At 39.5% G+C, this 17,561-nt stretch overlaps 1 protein-coding gene across 1 annotated transcript in view; it reads right to left on the bottom strand.

The window, feature by feature from the left end:
* Positions 1 to 161: 161 nt before the first annotated feature.
* LOC119734738 (forkhead box protein K2-like) overlaps positions 162 to 17,561 on the bottom strand; it is a 37,256-nt gene continuing 19,856 nt past the window's right edge. Inside the window, exons 2-9 of the mRNA XM_038208280.1 lie at positions 15,248 to 15,439; positions 14,357 to 14,555; positions 13,646 to 13,759; positions 12,364 to 12,557; positions 11,514 to 11,676; positions 9,965 to 10,183; positions 9,288 to 9,456; positions 162 to 7,790 (exon numbers count right to left, since the gene is read on the bottom strand). Coding sequence (XP_038064208.1) covers positions 7,309 to 7,790; positions 9,288 to 9,456; positions 9,965 to 10,183; positions 11,514 to 11,676; positions 12,364 to 12,557; positions 13,646 to 13,759; positions 14,357 to 14,555; positions 15,248 to 15,439 — 1,732 coding nt within the window. The 3' untranslated portion in view covers positions 162 to 7,308. The remainder of the gene's footprint in view (positions 7,791 to 9,287; positions 9,457 to 9,964; positions 10,184 to 11,513; positions 11,677 to 12,363; positions 12,558 to 13,645; positions 13,760 to 14,356; positions 14,556 to 15,247; positions 15,440 to 17,561) is intronic.

Raw genomic sequence — 17,561 nt, 5'->3', positions numbered from 1 at the left:
TCAATTTCCAATGATGGTTGACACTAAATGTGGTAAATTGAGGCATTTTAAAAATATTTCCGCATTTTGTTTAGACGGTAAAATTCATTCGAATTTATTTGACAGACCCTTCACTTAGATCAAAATTGTAACAAAGTAAAAACACACGAGACACATGAAAATGTCATCAATGTCGTTCAAAAGACAAATAGGTTTTTTGTTTAATGATATACGCTTTTATCTTTTTTTTAACCATTGATACTGCTTTACAATGATTAATGAAAATCCTTCACACGGTGAAATTTGAATGGAACTTGTATGACGAGGCAAAATGGAAAATACTAAACTGGGGCGAGGTTAGGTTGGGTTGGGTGGGGTGGGGTGGCGGCTTCGAAAAACAGTAACAATGTTTACTTTACTGTCGTATTTCGCAAATCAATTTCATTTATAGAAAACTTACTCACTTGTTAGCAAGCATGCCACAATTTGAGAGCCAATTGTTTTAGTTTTTAACTTTGTGTTTCCCCCCATAAATATCTTGAATGAAAAGTAGCAACATTTTTGGAAATGCAGCACTCGCATTTTCAAATCGAAAAACGACAGTAAACACATAAGCGTGCTACAAGATAAACATCGTCAATATACATAACTGTGTGTGAACATGTGTCACGCTTTAGATAACATTGCTTCCTTTTTTCTTAGATAACACACTTTGAATTATTTTTTTACATGCCTCTTTATATATTTTTTAATAATTTAAATATACCAGCTGGCTGAATCGCAAAATTTATGCCACAATGAATATATTACAAGACACCAGTCTGTTATTTTCAGTGTTCGAAAAGCCAATAGGTTGAATCAAATCTCAAAAACTGCACTTACTAAACAGACAGGACTATCCACTTACAACTTTTCTCGATTCGATATTTTGGTATTTCTATATTTCTTTTATTTTTTTTGGGGCCGGGGGGGGGGGGGTTAGGCACCACAATGTTCGCAAAAAAAAGGTAAGTACAAATATCTAAAACAAAACATACCAATATATAATGTTCTTGTGTTATTTCTTGTTTTTAAGGTTGAGGCGGTGATGTGTACCCTGTTTTGGCGAGCCAAGTTCGAATGGACTTGTAAAATATTCAGTTCGTGCCTGGTCATAAGGTTTTCCCTGAAATGTATACTCCTGGGTTTTCATCCTGTAAATACCGAACATTATGTTCTTTCCTCTGTACGGTTTGCTTCAGGCTTTTGAGCTAGAATGTCACAAAAGGGGCTTCTGGGAACTTCTGTTTTTCATATTAAGTGAGGGATTTTAAGACATAGAATAATTTGCTTTTAATGCATTGTTTCGTTCCCAAATAACACTCCAAATCCAAAGAATGTTCAAAACCTAAACCTGTTGAACTTCCAGCTAGTGGATATTACACTTTTCGAGAAAACTGTGAAAAAGCATGCACCACCTTTTGATCACGAAACACTATTTCGTACAGCAAGCCAGACGGAATAATTTCATGGGTGTTTAGCACCACTATTAACGATCTTTAATCCAAGTAAGCTTTTTGATGATACATAATTATACTGCGCTAGGTTACTAGCGCAGAGATAAATGCAAAAGATCTTATATGCCGGTTTGCGATAAATGGAAAAGATCCCATATGCCGGTTTTGGATAAATGCAAAAGATCCTATAGGCCCCTATGCCTTTAAAAAAAAATTGATTTGTATTTTTTTCAATGGTGTTTTTTTGTAGCAGTCAGCGGTTGCCCAAAGTTACAAAGGACGTGCAATAACGTTACTATCAACTGATGTTTCGACGCGGAAAGCGCATGCGTGTTGCAGTCCGCTGACGTCATCTGCACGTCCTCTGTATATGCGTCCGAATGTTGAGAAATGACTTGTATGTTTTGTTGGGCGGTGTCAACAATTTTATTTGTTGATATCTTATGCATTTGAATAATGCACTGGGGAAAAAAACCGACCAGAGTCCATGCTTAACTCCGCATACCCATCGGGACAATCGTTACAAACAGTGGGTGACATTATTACACTACACAATAATCAACACAACTCAACGAAATCATTCAGTTGGCCAATTTACGATCACAGACACACATAATGGGCTCCAGTCTGACTTAGTAGCATTTTTATAATTACAATTTCCCTTTTAAGAGCTGCTTCTGTAAAAAAAAACTCAAAAAAAGAAGTTTACAACACTAATAAAGCAAAAATTAAAGCACAACCTAATGTTCCTGAAAACAAAATGCGTAATGATAGTATTAATGACAATTATGCAGATGAGGTATATAATGCTCAGCTAAGTTTTGATATTTTATATACAGTTTATTACCGAGTGTTTAACATGTATGCTTTACAATTCTTTATAAAGAGAAAGCAACTTTTAAGAAATATTTTCCATCAATGTTACAAAAGGAAACATTACAGAGCTAATCCGTTGGGTTTTTTTTGTAATTCAGTTTAGAAGCCATGAATTTTTTCTGGAACCAATCCAACGAGAAAGAATTTAATATTCAATGATTTAGACAAAATTCCCAACGAAGTTTGCTTGTTTATTTTATGTTTTATTAAAATGATGCGATTTTAACAATCGTACAACTCAAGAGAGGAAAATTAGCCAAGGGGAAGGTTTGACTCGTGACTTGAGCTTGAAGTTAAATGGTTCGAATCCTACTACTGGCCTCGTTGTTAAGGACACGCCCTTCGTATGTCGCAAGACTGTGTTCCCTTGTGATGTACGACAAAGCCATCCTTAAAACAGTGGACACAAAATGAATGCCGCATGCAGCAACACAAGTAGACTTAGGCCGTGTCCGAATTACTTGGCTACGGCCGGAATTTACACGTGCCTATGGAAGCGGCTGCAGCCACTTCCCATAGACCTGTGTGTGATTTCCAGCCGTAGCCACATAATTCGGACACGGCCCGAGTATTTCATGCGCATGCACTGTAACTGGAAGCCATCAAGTGTCCACGTTGCTTGAAAGTAACGGTTTATTAAAGCACAACTTACACTTGTTCTGTAGGAATAAAGCTGGCTTTACATACAGTAATTTACATTCTTGGGTGCATGTCAAAAGGCACTCCTTACAGTGATGGATAGCATTAAGCCTTCAAAGTCATAAGTAATTGTGGAAATATGTTTAGGTTTATTATAATGACAACACTAAGCAATGCTGCATACCAGCTATTTACAAAGTGCCCATTGGCTACAATTATAGTTTTATTCTTTGCTTAATAAATCATACAATCTATGTACAATTTTTGTTGTTGCTTATTCTTTCAATTTTCTACAATTTGTAGACAACTTTAGTATATGGATTTGACAGCATTTTATGTTGAGTATATTCCACTGACAACCATACAAAGTACGCATCGTACAAATTAATAATCACATGCCAAAAAGATCTGTTTTGAAAAAGAACTCCTTAACATAGTAATTTCGTCCGTTCCAGAAAACGCATGGAAATCAAAACTTCATGAAACATACAGTCGTGAATTTATACACCCGAGGACAATGCTTTGTGTTTCCCTTTGTCCCTGCTATATAACACTTTGCCATAGACTAAGCACGTAACCGTTCGATCGAGGACGTTTTCAACAAAAGACCGAACACTCAAGATGAAATGATTTTTTGTTCTCCCTTTGGTGTCTGTCCTCTATCGTAAAGCTATAAGGTACACGGACATCACTTCGGTCATTTGCTTAACACTGAATTTTTCTTTGCAAAAAAAAAAATGCTTCCCATCTAAAAAGTGAATTTTCTACGTAACCGTCTTTCTGCTATTAGGTTCAGGTGTTTGCAGATTGTTTGTGAGAAATTGTTATTTGGAATTCAAGCTCATGGTTCTCAGATTCTCCTTGAACTATATCAAGACGCATTAGCTCCATTACCTTGTAAAGTTAGTATAGCAATCTTGTCTGAAAACTAACATAAATATAGGAGTTATTTCAACTGGTACTTTATAGAAAGAAATCACCTAAGTAAAAGTGATAGATTGATTTTCTGCATTATACATATGTGCCTCAAAAAGTTACAGCACCCAGGGGAACAAGGTAAGCCTACAAGTGACTCACATTAGTGTGAACTATATCAAACCAATAATACCTCTTAATTAGGAAACCCTCCTCAAAAATGCACGCAACCATTCTATTTTCTATATTGATTTTTTTTTAAAGCCAGTGTTGTAGTACTCATACTCGATACTCGTACTCAAGTTCAACTACAGTACTTTTTGAGAATTCTTGTACTCGTACTTGAACTTGAATTCATCGGACTTGAATTCACGGTACTCACGCCGTCATCGAAGTACTCGTGCTCAAAGAACTCGGAGACAAATCGAGTTATTTAGTTTTTGAATGAAAAAAAAACATCTCCACACTTGGAGATTTGACTTTCAAGAAGTCTTGCTCAAAAGAAGGCCATAACATCCAAGTTGCTGAACTGATGGTTTCAGTTTCCACTCATTACTTGATGAGATTTGAAGTGTTTTCACTTGCGTTCTCCATAAAGTACTCATACTCGGAGGTCCCAGTACTCGGACTCGGCTTCACAAAACTTGTACTCGAAGGTCCAAGTACTTGAACTTGGGTACCTGTACTCGTTCTAATGGGCCAAAGAACTCGGACGCGGCTGGTACTCGATAGCTTGGTACTCGCCAGTACTTTGTACTTGGATAAAAGTACTCAACTACAACTGTGGTTTAGGCAGACCAGTGTACCACAGTGCTCCCAAATGTACAAATGAATATCCTTTGTCAGATGAAGTGAATATATAAAACTGGTTTAACATGTGGGAGGGATGAATTTGAACTTCTTAATTTCAGTCTCAACTTATAGTAAAAAAAAAATTAAAAGAGGGAACAGTTTTATTACAAAAGTTGGCGTGGAAACGGGTATTCTTTGTAAATTTTTGAAATAGTTTTTAAATCATGCAAAAACTGAACAAATCAACTGGATGGTATTACAAATATATTGGAAAATGCAATCTCCAAGGCGTCCTGTTGAAAACGTTGAAACAGGCCTTAGTTAGTAGGAACAGATATATTATAATTCTCTTGTAAAAAAAATTGAAATGAATACTTTGTATCTATAAAATAAAGCTTTCCACAATACACTGCACAACAGTCTCCACCCCCAAATTTTCCTCTTTCTGCATGTTGACACCTCTTCACGGATTCCTTTGATATAAATTCTTCTAAATCTACATTTATACTATCAAATAAGAAAACCATTTCGTTATTTATGCAAAGCTCATCACTAAAAAAAGCTGAGTTATACAGACTGTTACAACTTGCTTTTACATATATCTTGAAAGCGATGATAGAGTAAGATTAACATTCTAGACAGGTTCACAAAAATAAATTAAGTCTTTTTTCTTTGCACTTTGAACCAAACCCCTCTGACAATTTAGCCAAAATCTTAGTAATGTAGTTACTAAATGTTGCAAAACTGTATGATTAAACTTTCTTTTCCAGAAACGGTTTGTAAATAAAAACTTTAGCATCAAGAGGAAATCGATGTCTCAAGCTAGTTTGGTGAATTTCTATAGAGAACGGGTTAGAGCTGTACCCAACATACTGAATATCAGAATATTTTATCATTAACCGAATATTTGCAAAAGCTTTTCGTTGGAATATTAGGGGAAAAAAGAATAAACAATGCACATACACATAGGACTGTGATGTTATTTTATCGTAAATTTCAGCGCTTTATTGTCAGGTGCCACTTGTTTGTCCACAGCGGTTCATTGTTCCCACCCTTTTAGCAGGTGAAAGGTCTTGACAGTTACAAAATACTGCAAAGCACTCCAGCACACCATATCAATCGCCGCGTGCAAATTTTAACTAACGCGCTCTGCATGCAACTTTTGACCAGCGCGGCACGCAGTTGTAGGTGGCAGTTTCAAACACCCGAATATTCGGTCAAACCCAGTTTCAAGTAATCGAATACTAAATTATTCGAAAAAGGCCAGTCCTAGAAAAGGTCATAAGTGTATTCGCATCTTTTAGCAAAATAACAAGATGAGAAAAAGTTAGTTAATGCAAAGAACTAATTTCTGTAAAATAAAGCTTCCAGTCGAGATATAAAACTAAATAGATCACTTTTTTTATAAACAACTGTACTATCATACATCATTATTTCCAATAAGTAATAATCAGTATTTCGTTCTTTACAATGAACTGTGCATGAAACAGCCGTCTAATAAAAAAAGTTACGTTCCCACAACCCTTTAAGATAATCAATGCCCCAGCTCCCCCGTTACATGTATAAAACAATTAAAACAAGCCCACGCTGACTTCTTAAAACATAACAAAAACTGTACAAAAACTTATCCACCAGTTAACAATGAAAGCAATACAAGACACAATTCCTGATTCAAAACAAATTTGGCCACAAAATAATACTCTTCTTTTAATTTCTTAAAGTAACACAAAGCAAAGAATCAGAATTGTAATCTTACCTTATTCTAAGATTTTTTTTGAGGCTTCTCTTTTATATTGATACGCATAATACTTTTTTATTTCCCACAGCTGTGACGACGAAGCTAAATAAACAACTACATGTGCTAAAACTACGGCAAACTAACATGGCTACAAGTGTCATCCAGTAAGTTGTGCGTCGATTCCGCCTTTAATAATCAGATGCATGACCCCTGTAAGTTGATCGTACAGGGGGACAGTTGCTACAGTGTTACAGCAGATACAAATTATTAACTTTCAATAAGTTGTTTACACTGGCCATTAGTACAAGCTTTAGAGCCTGTAAGTGCTTAAGCATGGTAGCCTGTGAGTTTCTTAAATTGCTACGGAAGGCACTGCGACTATTAGCAACCCCTGCAATGGTCAATCATCAAGTATTGCCGAGTCAGACCAAAACAGGACCAATGAGCCCTAAGTGCCTTTTAACAACAGCAAGGCTATGTGTTCATATGAGTACATAAATGTACTCAACACATGCCAGCAAGGGTCTTTCCCGTTATATGGGTGTCCGCGACCCAGATTCAACTAAGCTGTACAAGTGCTTCCTGAAACATCTTTGTGAAGAAGGGACTAAAAGACATCAATTTAAAGCGAACGCGTGGCATGCGCAAAATTTCTACTTGTACCGATTCTTATCCAGTGTGCGTGCACAATAATTTATCTTCTCTCATATGTGTTGAAGCATACAGACTACTGCTTTGGAGCTAATGTAACACTAGACTTGGAAGGGGATAAAGTAAGGTAGACATTCAGCAAGTTAGTTAATAGGGCTATAAAACTAGCCACCATCCCTCATGTGTTTCCATGATCAGCAACCTACCGGTTGAACGAGCGATTCATGAATCTTGCGGTCCCTCCACTTTGACCATTTTACGGTTGTCCTCCATGGGCTCCTCGGCGATGCCTTCCATACGGCGCTTGGCGGGGCTTCCTGTGGGCGACTGAGCGGCCGAGGTTGCCAGCATGACCAGTGGAGAGCTGATGACCGTGCCGCTGGCCGCCAGCTGGGGCTGAGGTTGTGGGGGCTGTGGCCGGTAGAAGACGCTGGTTGGTGGCTGGTAGGTGCCTGCGACGGTCACCACGTGGGGTGCGCCCTCGGGCTGCGGCTGGCTAGAGTTGACCATGCCTTTGGACTGGGGTGGAGCTTGGGGAAGGGTTGAGGGGTGCTGCTGCTGCTGCTGCTGCTGCTGCTGCAGCTGTTTTTGCTGCTGCTGTTGTTGCTGCTGCTGGAGCTGTAGGTGTAGCTGCTGGTGAATGCTGCCGTTGTTGTTGGCAGCGTTGTTGGTGTTACTGTTGGGCACCATGGCTTTTTTAACGTCTAAAATGACCCAAAAAATACTACTATTAAAACTTTTTCAACTGGCAAAATAGTACTAATAAATCAACATGAAATAAAGAAAATGCCTACCCTCCAAAATTCAGAGGAAATGTAATTTAAATGCATAAGGAAAAGAAATGTTTTCCTATACATTTCACAACATTTTCGGTATCTTATGCCATGCCCAGGATTGTCACATCAAATTTGATTCAACGCTTCACTATTAACTTACAATCGACTTCACAGTATTTGGCATAGCTACGCAATTATTAACCTGAACTCCCCAGCATAATTTACTAGGAACCATACCCATTCAGGTAAATGCCAACACCCACATTGGAAATTGTACACACACACTGTTGGACTTAGTTTCAGGAGGCATGCAAAACCCAAGGGTACTGTACCTATCCCAACAACAACAGATTTAAACAAAACCTGCTGTTGAACTTTGATGGGTTGAGTTCGGTTAGGGTTAATGTAGTTTCAACAACTTGGATAAGGACAATCACAGATTTTATAAAGACTGTTAATGCACGATTCAGAACAATCATTGAATTGCATTTTGAAAATAGTTTTATTTTACTTTCTTGGAAATGGACAGCAACTTGTAAAGGCATATAGGATCCATTGCTTTTTATGCGTTTTATTCGTTTCCAATCATCACACCACTCAAAATCAAAAGAAAATGTTCAAAACCTAACCTGTTGACGTTTCAGGTAAGTGGATATTACACTTTTTGAACAGTGAAAAACCATCCACAACTTTTTTATCATAAAAAAAACCCACAATTTCGTCAATAGAACTCTTAAACTCCCCAAATCAGTGAATTGACTGGTCGATGAAAATCACCTACATTTCTTGATTTGTTCTAAATGACAGCAAACCAGACAGAATAATTTCACAGGGTGTTTAGTACCAGTATGATCTTTAATCCAAGTAATTGTTTTGATAATAATTTGGTAAGGTGCTTTCTGGATAAATGCAAATGATCCTATATGCCTTTTAACCCCCAACAGGTTGTTTTTCTAGGCACCCTGCCAAATGCAACAAAATGCAACGTGGCTGAAATAAAAACCCTGCTTCATGCAACTAATTGCAACAGTTGATTCTGTTGCATTGTGCAGTGAGCCCAGTGCATACCAGCCTTGTCACCAAGCAGTTACCCTGCTAAATGCAACCTAGTGCAACAGTGGATTCTGTTGTATCGCCTTGGCACTTTGAGCAGTTACCCTGCTAAATGCAATAAGATGCAACAGAACACAGGGACTGAGTTACCTGCTAAATGCAACAGTATGCAACAACTTTTTTTTACCCATTGTTGCTTTCCGTTGCATTTAGCAGGGTTACGATTAATGTAGAATCCGAATTACTTGGCTATGGCTAGTAGTAGCACGTGTCTATGGGAAGTGGCTTCATCCACTTCCATACGCACGTGTATTCAGAAGTCGTAGCCATGTCACTTGGATGTGCACCGAGTTTGACCTACGTCTGGCATACCTTCCGGATAGCCTTCCATATCCTGCTGTTGCTGCTTGAGACCATTAGCCCCATCCGTGGAGGACACTTCCTCCCTGGCTGTGGGCTGGTTCTGGTAGCCGTTACTGATTCCTGTCATCATGGGCACCATGACGGGAGTAGCGGCTGTCGATACTGGCATAGAGTAGCCCTTGAGTGCAGAACGGAATAGGATTAAAGACAAATTGTGAAGAAGCAAGTAAAGCCAGTTTTCATTTCAACAGAATTACAATGGAATGCTGCTATAATGAACACTGCTATATTGGGGAGTTCTGTGTGAAGTAGATGTATTAAGTTGCGTGATCCTGTGTGAGCTTGTCTTACATACGCAGTGTGGACTTCCGAACAAAAGACGTCCACATAATGTAGGTAGCAGTGACGAAGTGTGGACTTGCCCACGTCCACACAGTGTTTCCCCATTTCTGGAAAACAGGTTTAGAGGCATTTTTGGGTTAGGTTTATCTGTAGCAGAATGAAGAGAAACACTAAAGGGAATCATTGAAAAAAAATTGGGTTGTAAGAGTTTTCACAGTTTGAGAAAAATGAGTTTTTCCACTGGTGTTCCTTAACTACACGAAAAGAAAGGAAAGTCCACACTAGGTATGTGAAACAAGTCTGGGTGTGTGTGTGTGTGTGTTTACACTGCCTGTAAAACCCACCTTGGCGGAGGTGATGACTGAGGCTGCATGGGGCGGCATCCGGTGTAGGGCCATGCCAAAGGGGGAGCTCTGCAGGGTCTGGGAGCTAACTGGGGGTATGGCCAGGGGCTGAGTGGACCCCGTGGGCTGTTGGGGCTGCTGCTGCTGCTGCTGCTGCTGCTGGAAGGAGGGCGGTGGGTGGACTGGCGAACCCGGGCTGGAGATGCTGCGTTTCACTTGCTGCAGTTGATTTTAAAAATGATGAGTTTTGAACAAAGACATTGACAAAATGGGGAACTATCAACATAGGGCTGGATAGCACAGTTGGTAGAACCCTGGAACGACAATCCGGAGGTGGAAGGTTCAAGCCATGCTTCAGTCAATTTAAAATCCACAAGCTTGGACTTGAACCCACAACCTCCTTATTAGTTCAAACATCCTGTATCTTGACCATCAAGCTTTCCAGCGTGGATCAGCTGGTTTAAATCTGTTTACTGCAATCAACATCTAGGTACAGTGCATTTTTAAAAATGTTCTTTACTAGTCACCACACATTACAAACTTTTCATATGAAAGGTATTCCTCTGTCCTTGTTCATCACTTTGATCGTACTTGTGATTTGACTTGTGATTAGACTTAAAATTCATGATTGGCTTTAAGTGAACTGCCAAGACACGACATTTAACCAACGAAATGTGGGGGAAATGAAGGGCAGGAAAGTAGACAGGAAAAAAATAATAAATAGGTTAGCCAGACCTAAACAGTTGTAAATGCTGACATTTCAACCTTCCTGTGACAAAGCATCTTGGGGGAAGCCAAAATGTCAAAACTGAACTCCTTGATCCCACCCAAAGGAACACATTTTTTACAGAACAAATGTATAGACTTTAAAGGTAATATACAACAATTGCAAACATCAAAAAACAAAACTACCAAATTATTACGAAAAACCTTACTTGACTGTAGGTGAACAACAGCCTCAAGCATCCTGTGAAATCAAGGCACCTGGTGTGCTGTCATTTTCAAGAAAAGTGGAATTTTTGTATCCATGTCCAATGATGGTCAGCCGACCATCGTTGGAAAAGCTGACTTTTTTTCTTTCAAATACTGCCCCTAATTTACCAAATTTTGTTTGTCCTCATTTCGATTGCAACTGGTTACACATCCGTGAGCGGGTGCAAGCCAGCTAGTGTGGTTCCCTGAACTGACAATTCCCCAACTTCTTTAAATTGCTCCGTTTCGTCAGAGGTAGGGTCATGGAACCAGACTACAAGAACAGCATTTCTTCTTGGTTTTTCCAGCATCCATGAACACAAACCTTTAAACAGGTCAGTGATACAATATTTGTTACAAAATATAATCCCTAAATGCATCTTGAAATTTCTGAAAATTACAGCAAAGCAATGTTGTATATTAACTTTAAAATCAAACAGAAAAAAAAGTCCAGACTCCACAGAGAATTTAGCAGTAACCTTTCTTTGTGACAAAATTTTCTCCTGGGCCTTACAAGCACTTTTTACTAGATCTTTACCCTTTTAATCAAAATGACATCAACCTGAATATGACCTACCTCTTGCATAGCCTGAGTGAACCTTTGGTGATCCAGCACGGCGTGGTCGCCCGAGTCGCTGACGGGCATGGGCGCCGGGGAGCCTTCCCGGGACAAGCTGTCTGGGGTGAAGATACCACTGATGTACTGCACCGTGTGGGAGGGGCTGGCTGGGGCTGACCTACTGCAGAAGGTAATAAACAGAGACAAAATATACTCGCATTAAAACAAGGTCAATAGGTGTAATAGAAAAAAAAAGTACCATTTTGAAACTTTTTAAAGATAAAGAACATTTGCACACAAAAAAGAAGTATTTTCGAAGATTCAAGGAACAGCAATATAATGAACGTAGGCTATTAAAAAACTGACCTGTAGTAATTTCAGCTGAGTAGATATCATACTTTGAGAAAACTCATATCATATTTCTCGGAAGGGAAGGAATGCATGACTTTTTCCCCTAAAAACATGAAAAACGCCCTAATTCCAGCTATGGGCTCCATAGAGGGCGCGTTTTTACCACTTTTGAGAGCACAGTGGATGGGACACACAGCGTGTAGATTCTGTACTGTACTGGTTCGCGTGCGAAGTACTCACGACTTCCTGTATGTGCCAAAGCTATACGCCACAGCGTCTTCGAGTGAGCGTCAGGCCTCGTCGGCACACCAATGCGTTCAAATTTAACTTGCAATGGTCTCCCAGACTAATCCCAGCCCCAAATAACTTTGGATCATTCGAAATATGCAGTGGATGGACCAGGAACCAGTCTAGGTCTTCCCTAACTCTCCTTTTCTGGCTGTTGAAGGAGTACTTGTGCACGGAGCCTATAGCCAGAAAAGTGGCATCCCTGAAACTACCTTGGTCCATTCCTTACCTGGATGAAACCCCACCAAACGGTGTGCGGAAGCAGGGCACGCCCCGCTGGCGTCGCCGGCGGTAGGCCTGCTCCATCAGCTTAGCCTCTGAGCTAGGGTCCAGCCGCCAGAAGGAACCCTTACCGGGCTCCTCCTGGGAGCGAGGAACTTTGATGAAGTACCGGTTCAAGGACAGGTTGTGCCGGATTGAATTCTGTCATTTGAAATGATTGTCCAAAAACATGAGATGAGCAAAATGTGAGGCTATTTCAACTTTTTAGCATAAAAAATGTCAAAGATTCTTGTGCAGTTATGTTTTTGCAGTACAAAATAAAAGAACGATTAGCGGTAAATAAATTTGATCAAATCAGGCTTTGAATTTTTTTCAGATTGTACTTAGTCAGTAGAACTTTTTTTTCTGTTAGCCTAGTGTTTGTGGTTTTTATGTTTATATGGTACCAAATATCATGGGTCTTCTCAACCTTGCGCCAGATTTCACACAAATAAAGCGTGCAAGAAATGTTTCTTTGAGGATGGATAGTTGGTAGACAGAGGTTGATGGTGCAAGGGTTCAATCTGATAATCTTTTTTATGTAAGTAAAATAACAGATTAGCTGCAACTTTCACCGTAACCGCCTAGGCACTTTTTGCTAGGATCCATCCTCAATCCTTCAAAATCCTCCAACTGCCAAAATGTAAAAATTGGATTCAGGCTCTATCCTCCAAAATCATCCACTATTACTTGAGTTTGTTCAGTGGAGGGATGACCACTGCCTCGATCCTGCAAAATCCTCCAACAATCACTGTAATACATTAAGGCAATGCAAATGATATCCAGTTGTAGTGCGGATGGTGTCCAGTATAACATAGGCCTCAGATGTGCATGGCTGAATATAAACAATGCAGGGTACAGCTTAAGACCTTGACACAATGCATCCTCCAAAATAAATGACACCTTTTTGGGGGATACTGCTGCAATACTTAAATCCTCTCAAACAGCCTGGTTGATTTTGGTTGATTTTTGGAGGATTGAGGAGGGTTGGGGTTAACAAACAGGATTGTCCTACATTAACCCTAACCAAACTCAACCCATCAAAGTTTAACAGCAGGTTTTGTTTAAATCTGTTGGGATAGGCACAGTACCCCTAAACTGATGGTCTTTTACACTGGGGTTGGCATACCTCCAGAAACTAAGTCCAACAGTGTGTGTGTACAATTTCCCATGTGGGTGTTGGAATTTGCCAGAATGGGTATGGTTCCTAGTAAATTAGGCTTGGGAGTTAGGTTTAAGCAGCTACTGACCTGCCATCCCTTGTCAGCTGATCTGTAGTAGGGGTACGCCTTGGTGATATATGCATAGATACCACTAAGTGTCAGCTGCTTGTCTGATGATGACATGATGGCTTGTACAATGAGCTAAAAAAAAAAACACAACACACAAATGGTACAACTTCAATATACATGTAATACATGAGTTACGTTATACTAGAAGGAAGTCTCGAGTTAATAATGAACTGCGGGATAGTTGTAAACCCCTTTCCTAATCATTTGAGGCAAAAGTGAAAAAAAAAATCCTTTTAGGAGACAAGTACTATTTGCTCATGTCTGTATAAAGGGAGACTGACTTGATTTCAAGTCAATCTATAGACTTAAAATCAAGTCAGTCTACTGACAATAGTATGCATGACTCCTAGCCTCATTTCCAGGAATGCATTGTCTTTGGTATTTAAATAAATTAACCTCTTTTTCCCCCCCAGGAAACCTACCAGCAGCATTGTAGTCAAGTCCATCACAAGTCCAAAGTCCAGTCAAAAGTATATCACAAGTCAAGTTATGAGCAACAGGGGTTAAACAATAATAAAAGGGAATGCCTTAGTCACAGTTCATTTGAATAGCTTGTGACTCCACTTGAGACTGGAGAAACTGTGATAGACTTGAGACAATATTTTGTGGACTTGTGAGGACTTGTGATGGACTGGACGACAACACTGCCTACGAATGATCTCATTCTACCTGTGCGTAGGAGTAAGGTGGCTTGGACTCTTCTTTAGGGCTGCCCATGTCGTTGCCCGAGGAGTGTCCTCCGTCCTTATCTTCGGCCGAGGATGCCGCAGCCGCAGCGAGTGCGGCAGCCTGGAGGTCAGGGGTGATGTTCCTCCTGGAGTTGGCTCCCGTCCCGCCGCGGGGACTTGTCGGGCACGAGTTGACAGCGCTGCAATAGACAGAGGCAGCAGGAGCGCAATGTTAACTTTAATCCCAAGAAAATTTTCACCCACCGTAGATTTACGCTATATTGCACATGATGGGGTCCTCACAAGATTGTTCAGTATAGTGTTTGTTATTTTTATTTTGTTGCCGCCACGGCATATAATTTTACGTAAACAGTGGGTGCCAAAGAGGATGTTTATCATGGTGGCAATGTACTGAACTGCTACATCCACGGCTTTGAGATTATTTTGACAATAACTGTGAAATCCCTTTCTTGGGCAACTAGTAATATGTACAACTTGTTTTTCCGCTTTAAAAATAAATTAAGGAAGTACCTCTCTAGAGATAATAAACACATCTGACCAAATCTGAAATACATGGTCCACATTATCTGGGAAAACCCAAGGTGCAGAGGCTGAAATAGTGTGATTCCATCGGGACATCCCAGATGGGCTTGGGGAACTCCAGATTGCAATAAAAACAACAGTCAGTTTTAAACTTTGAAACAAAATCAAAATATAATTGTTTTTAACGGGAATCGACCCCATGTAGAAGCCATATCTGGTCCCTCAAAAACAGATTCCGGGCATTCAAAATACATCTTATGCTGTATACAATTATCATGTTGAGGTGACAGATTACTAATAGCCAATTGAAAACGTAACAAATAAAATCAAAGTTGGAGCAAAGGCTTGCCTTATGGTGCCAGTGGGTGAAGGGAAGGGACTGCCGAATGTGGTCTCCGCAGGGGGGATGTCAATCTTGAGGGGCGGCATCATCTTGCGCTTGATGGGGAAGGGTTCAGGCATGACCGGCGGCGGGCTCTGCTCGCTGACCAACGCCTGGAACATGATCTTGATACTGGTGCTCGGGAACCGCAACAAGCATCTGTCGGGAGGGAATGAGTGTACGATTAAAAATTTGTATCAAGGATTGTTTTGAATCGCAGTTGAGTCCATTGAAACAAACATTGGTCTGGAAAAGTGCTCAATGTAGACACAAGTCCAGGAGTCCCCCTCAACGGTTACAAAGATCACTTGGAAGCCTAGTACCTTTGCGGTACTGAAGATACTGAAGATTTTGCGGGCAATTCCACGAGACTGTAGCAGGGCTAAAAAATGGAACATTTATGAATCTTCAAAACTGCAAACATCACAACCTCAAATATGGTATCAAATTATGGGCAACGAAGACCTTTCATTTGAGTGATGTGGCAGTGAGATGGATTATGGGTAAGTGTATTTTTTGTCAAACAAGTAGTTTTTAAGCTAAAATTATGGATTTTATGGCTAAAATTAAACGGTAGTCACTTGGGCAGCTTGTTTTTACATGCAAAATGCAAGTGTTATTGACAGTTTTTGTCTCTAAGGCAGAGTTCATATTATTTTTATGTGACAGTACCTTTATTGTACCTTTATTTTTTATTTTTAGTTTCTTATGTTTGAACTTGTATGTGCCAAAGATGGGTGGACAAACTGTAATGTGACTTACCGTAACTTGAGTTATCAAAATATATATCTCTGGAGATTTTGCGATTGACTATTTTTTTTAAAAATTGACATGGTAGCATATGACTTACAGTACACCCTAATGATGCAAGGACGCAATAAAGATTTTTCCATCAGTGTACAGTATGAGAAAACTTTTAAATGAAGGGTATTTAAATTTTTGTCATGTCATTTTCTTTGTATCGTGAGTTACCGATAAAAAAGTTGTTGCCAAACCAACAGAAGTTTATTTTGTTGGCCTTATTTTTAATAGTGTAGTCACTTATTTTCCAGGGATCTTCTGAAAGAAAAATCCATCTCAATGTTTCGACTTTATAGAATAACAGTACAAAGTTGACAGAAGACCCCTTGACAGAAGACCCCTTCTACACGTATCCCGAGTTTCCTAGAATTAGCTACAGTACATACAGAAGACCCCTTCTACACGTATCCCGAGTTTCCTAGAATTAGCTACAGTACATACATTTAACCCTCCAAGTCTTCTGCACTTTTAATACAATCTTCCGAGTTTTGCAAAACCACTTTTGTCCATAAGCTTTGAGGTAATCGTCTGTGGAGAATGGATAACACTTCAAATCCATGAACAAATTTTGTTTTGAGTGGTGAAGCTCAGGGCAAGCAGGCAGATCCGGTCACCCTTCACTGCTCTCCACAGTGCTGATTTTGTGTGTGCAGTGACTCTCCATGTGACATCACATACCGGTAGTTACAATAACACTTCATATATCCCTTCGCTTGAAATTGACCCCACAGGGATTTGAGGGGTTTTACATATTGCTCTGAATATTGACTTCCCACTAGGAGGGTTAATGAAGGAACTGCCACTGTAACAATTATGTGACAATAACACCATATATTTACACTAAATTCCATCATTTGCTTGCAATCTATGGATATTTAAATGAAAAATACTTGCAATGTTATTTTATCCAAGATGTCAAAACGAAGCCCTTATTTTTACAATGGCTCATTTAATATTCACTTCTCAGTTTTATCTGTGATGTAAATAAAAATGATCTCTACAAAAAAAATTAACAAATGAACTGCTCACAACAGCAGAGACATACTTAAATATTAAACGATCCGAAAGCCCACATGTACAAAATATAACAATAGCTTCAATGCAACACAGGAACTGTGGCATTTGAAAGATGAGTATCGTCAGGGGAAAAAAATCCTGAAATTGGCAATAGCTTTTTCATCATAGCAGGAGCAATGCCATCAAAAACAAAACCAAAACAACTCAGTTTTTTTTATGGAAACTGTGGAATCTGAGAACCGCTGGATAAAGAATTGGCGCTTGAGAAAACAAACAGCAAACCCTTGGGTATAAAAAAAAATTACGTTATCCGGAATTAGCTGCCGAAATTTTTCAAAAGCATTGAATCGCGGTTGTCAGTATCGGTGAAACCACAAAGGAAGAATATTTCTTTACAACACAAACTTTTGACTTCAATTATTTCCTGTTTTCAGCAGCCTGGTTACAAGTATCCTGAATCCAC

Source organism: Patiria miniata, unplaced genomic scaffold (assembly GCF_015706575.1).
Source record: "Patiria miniata isolate m_02_andy unplaced genomic scaffold, ASM1570657v1 HiC_scaffold_28, whole genome shotgun sequence".
NCBI lineage: Eukaryota > Metazoa > Echinodermata > Asteroidea > Valvatida > Asterinidae > Patiria > Patiria miniata.
This window is presented reverse-complemented; position numbering and strand designations above follow the sequence as displayed.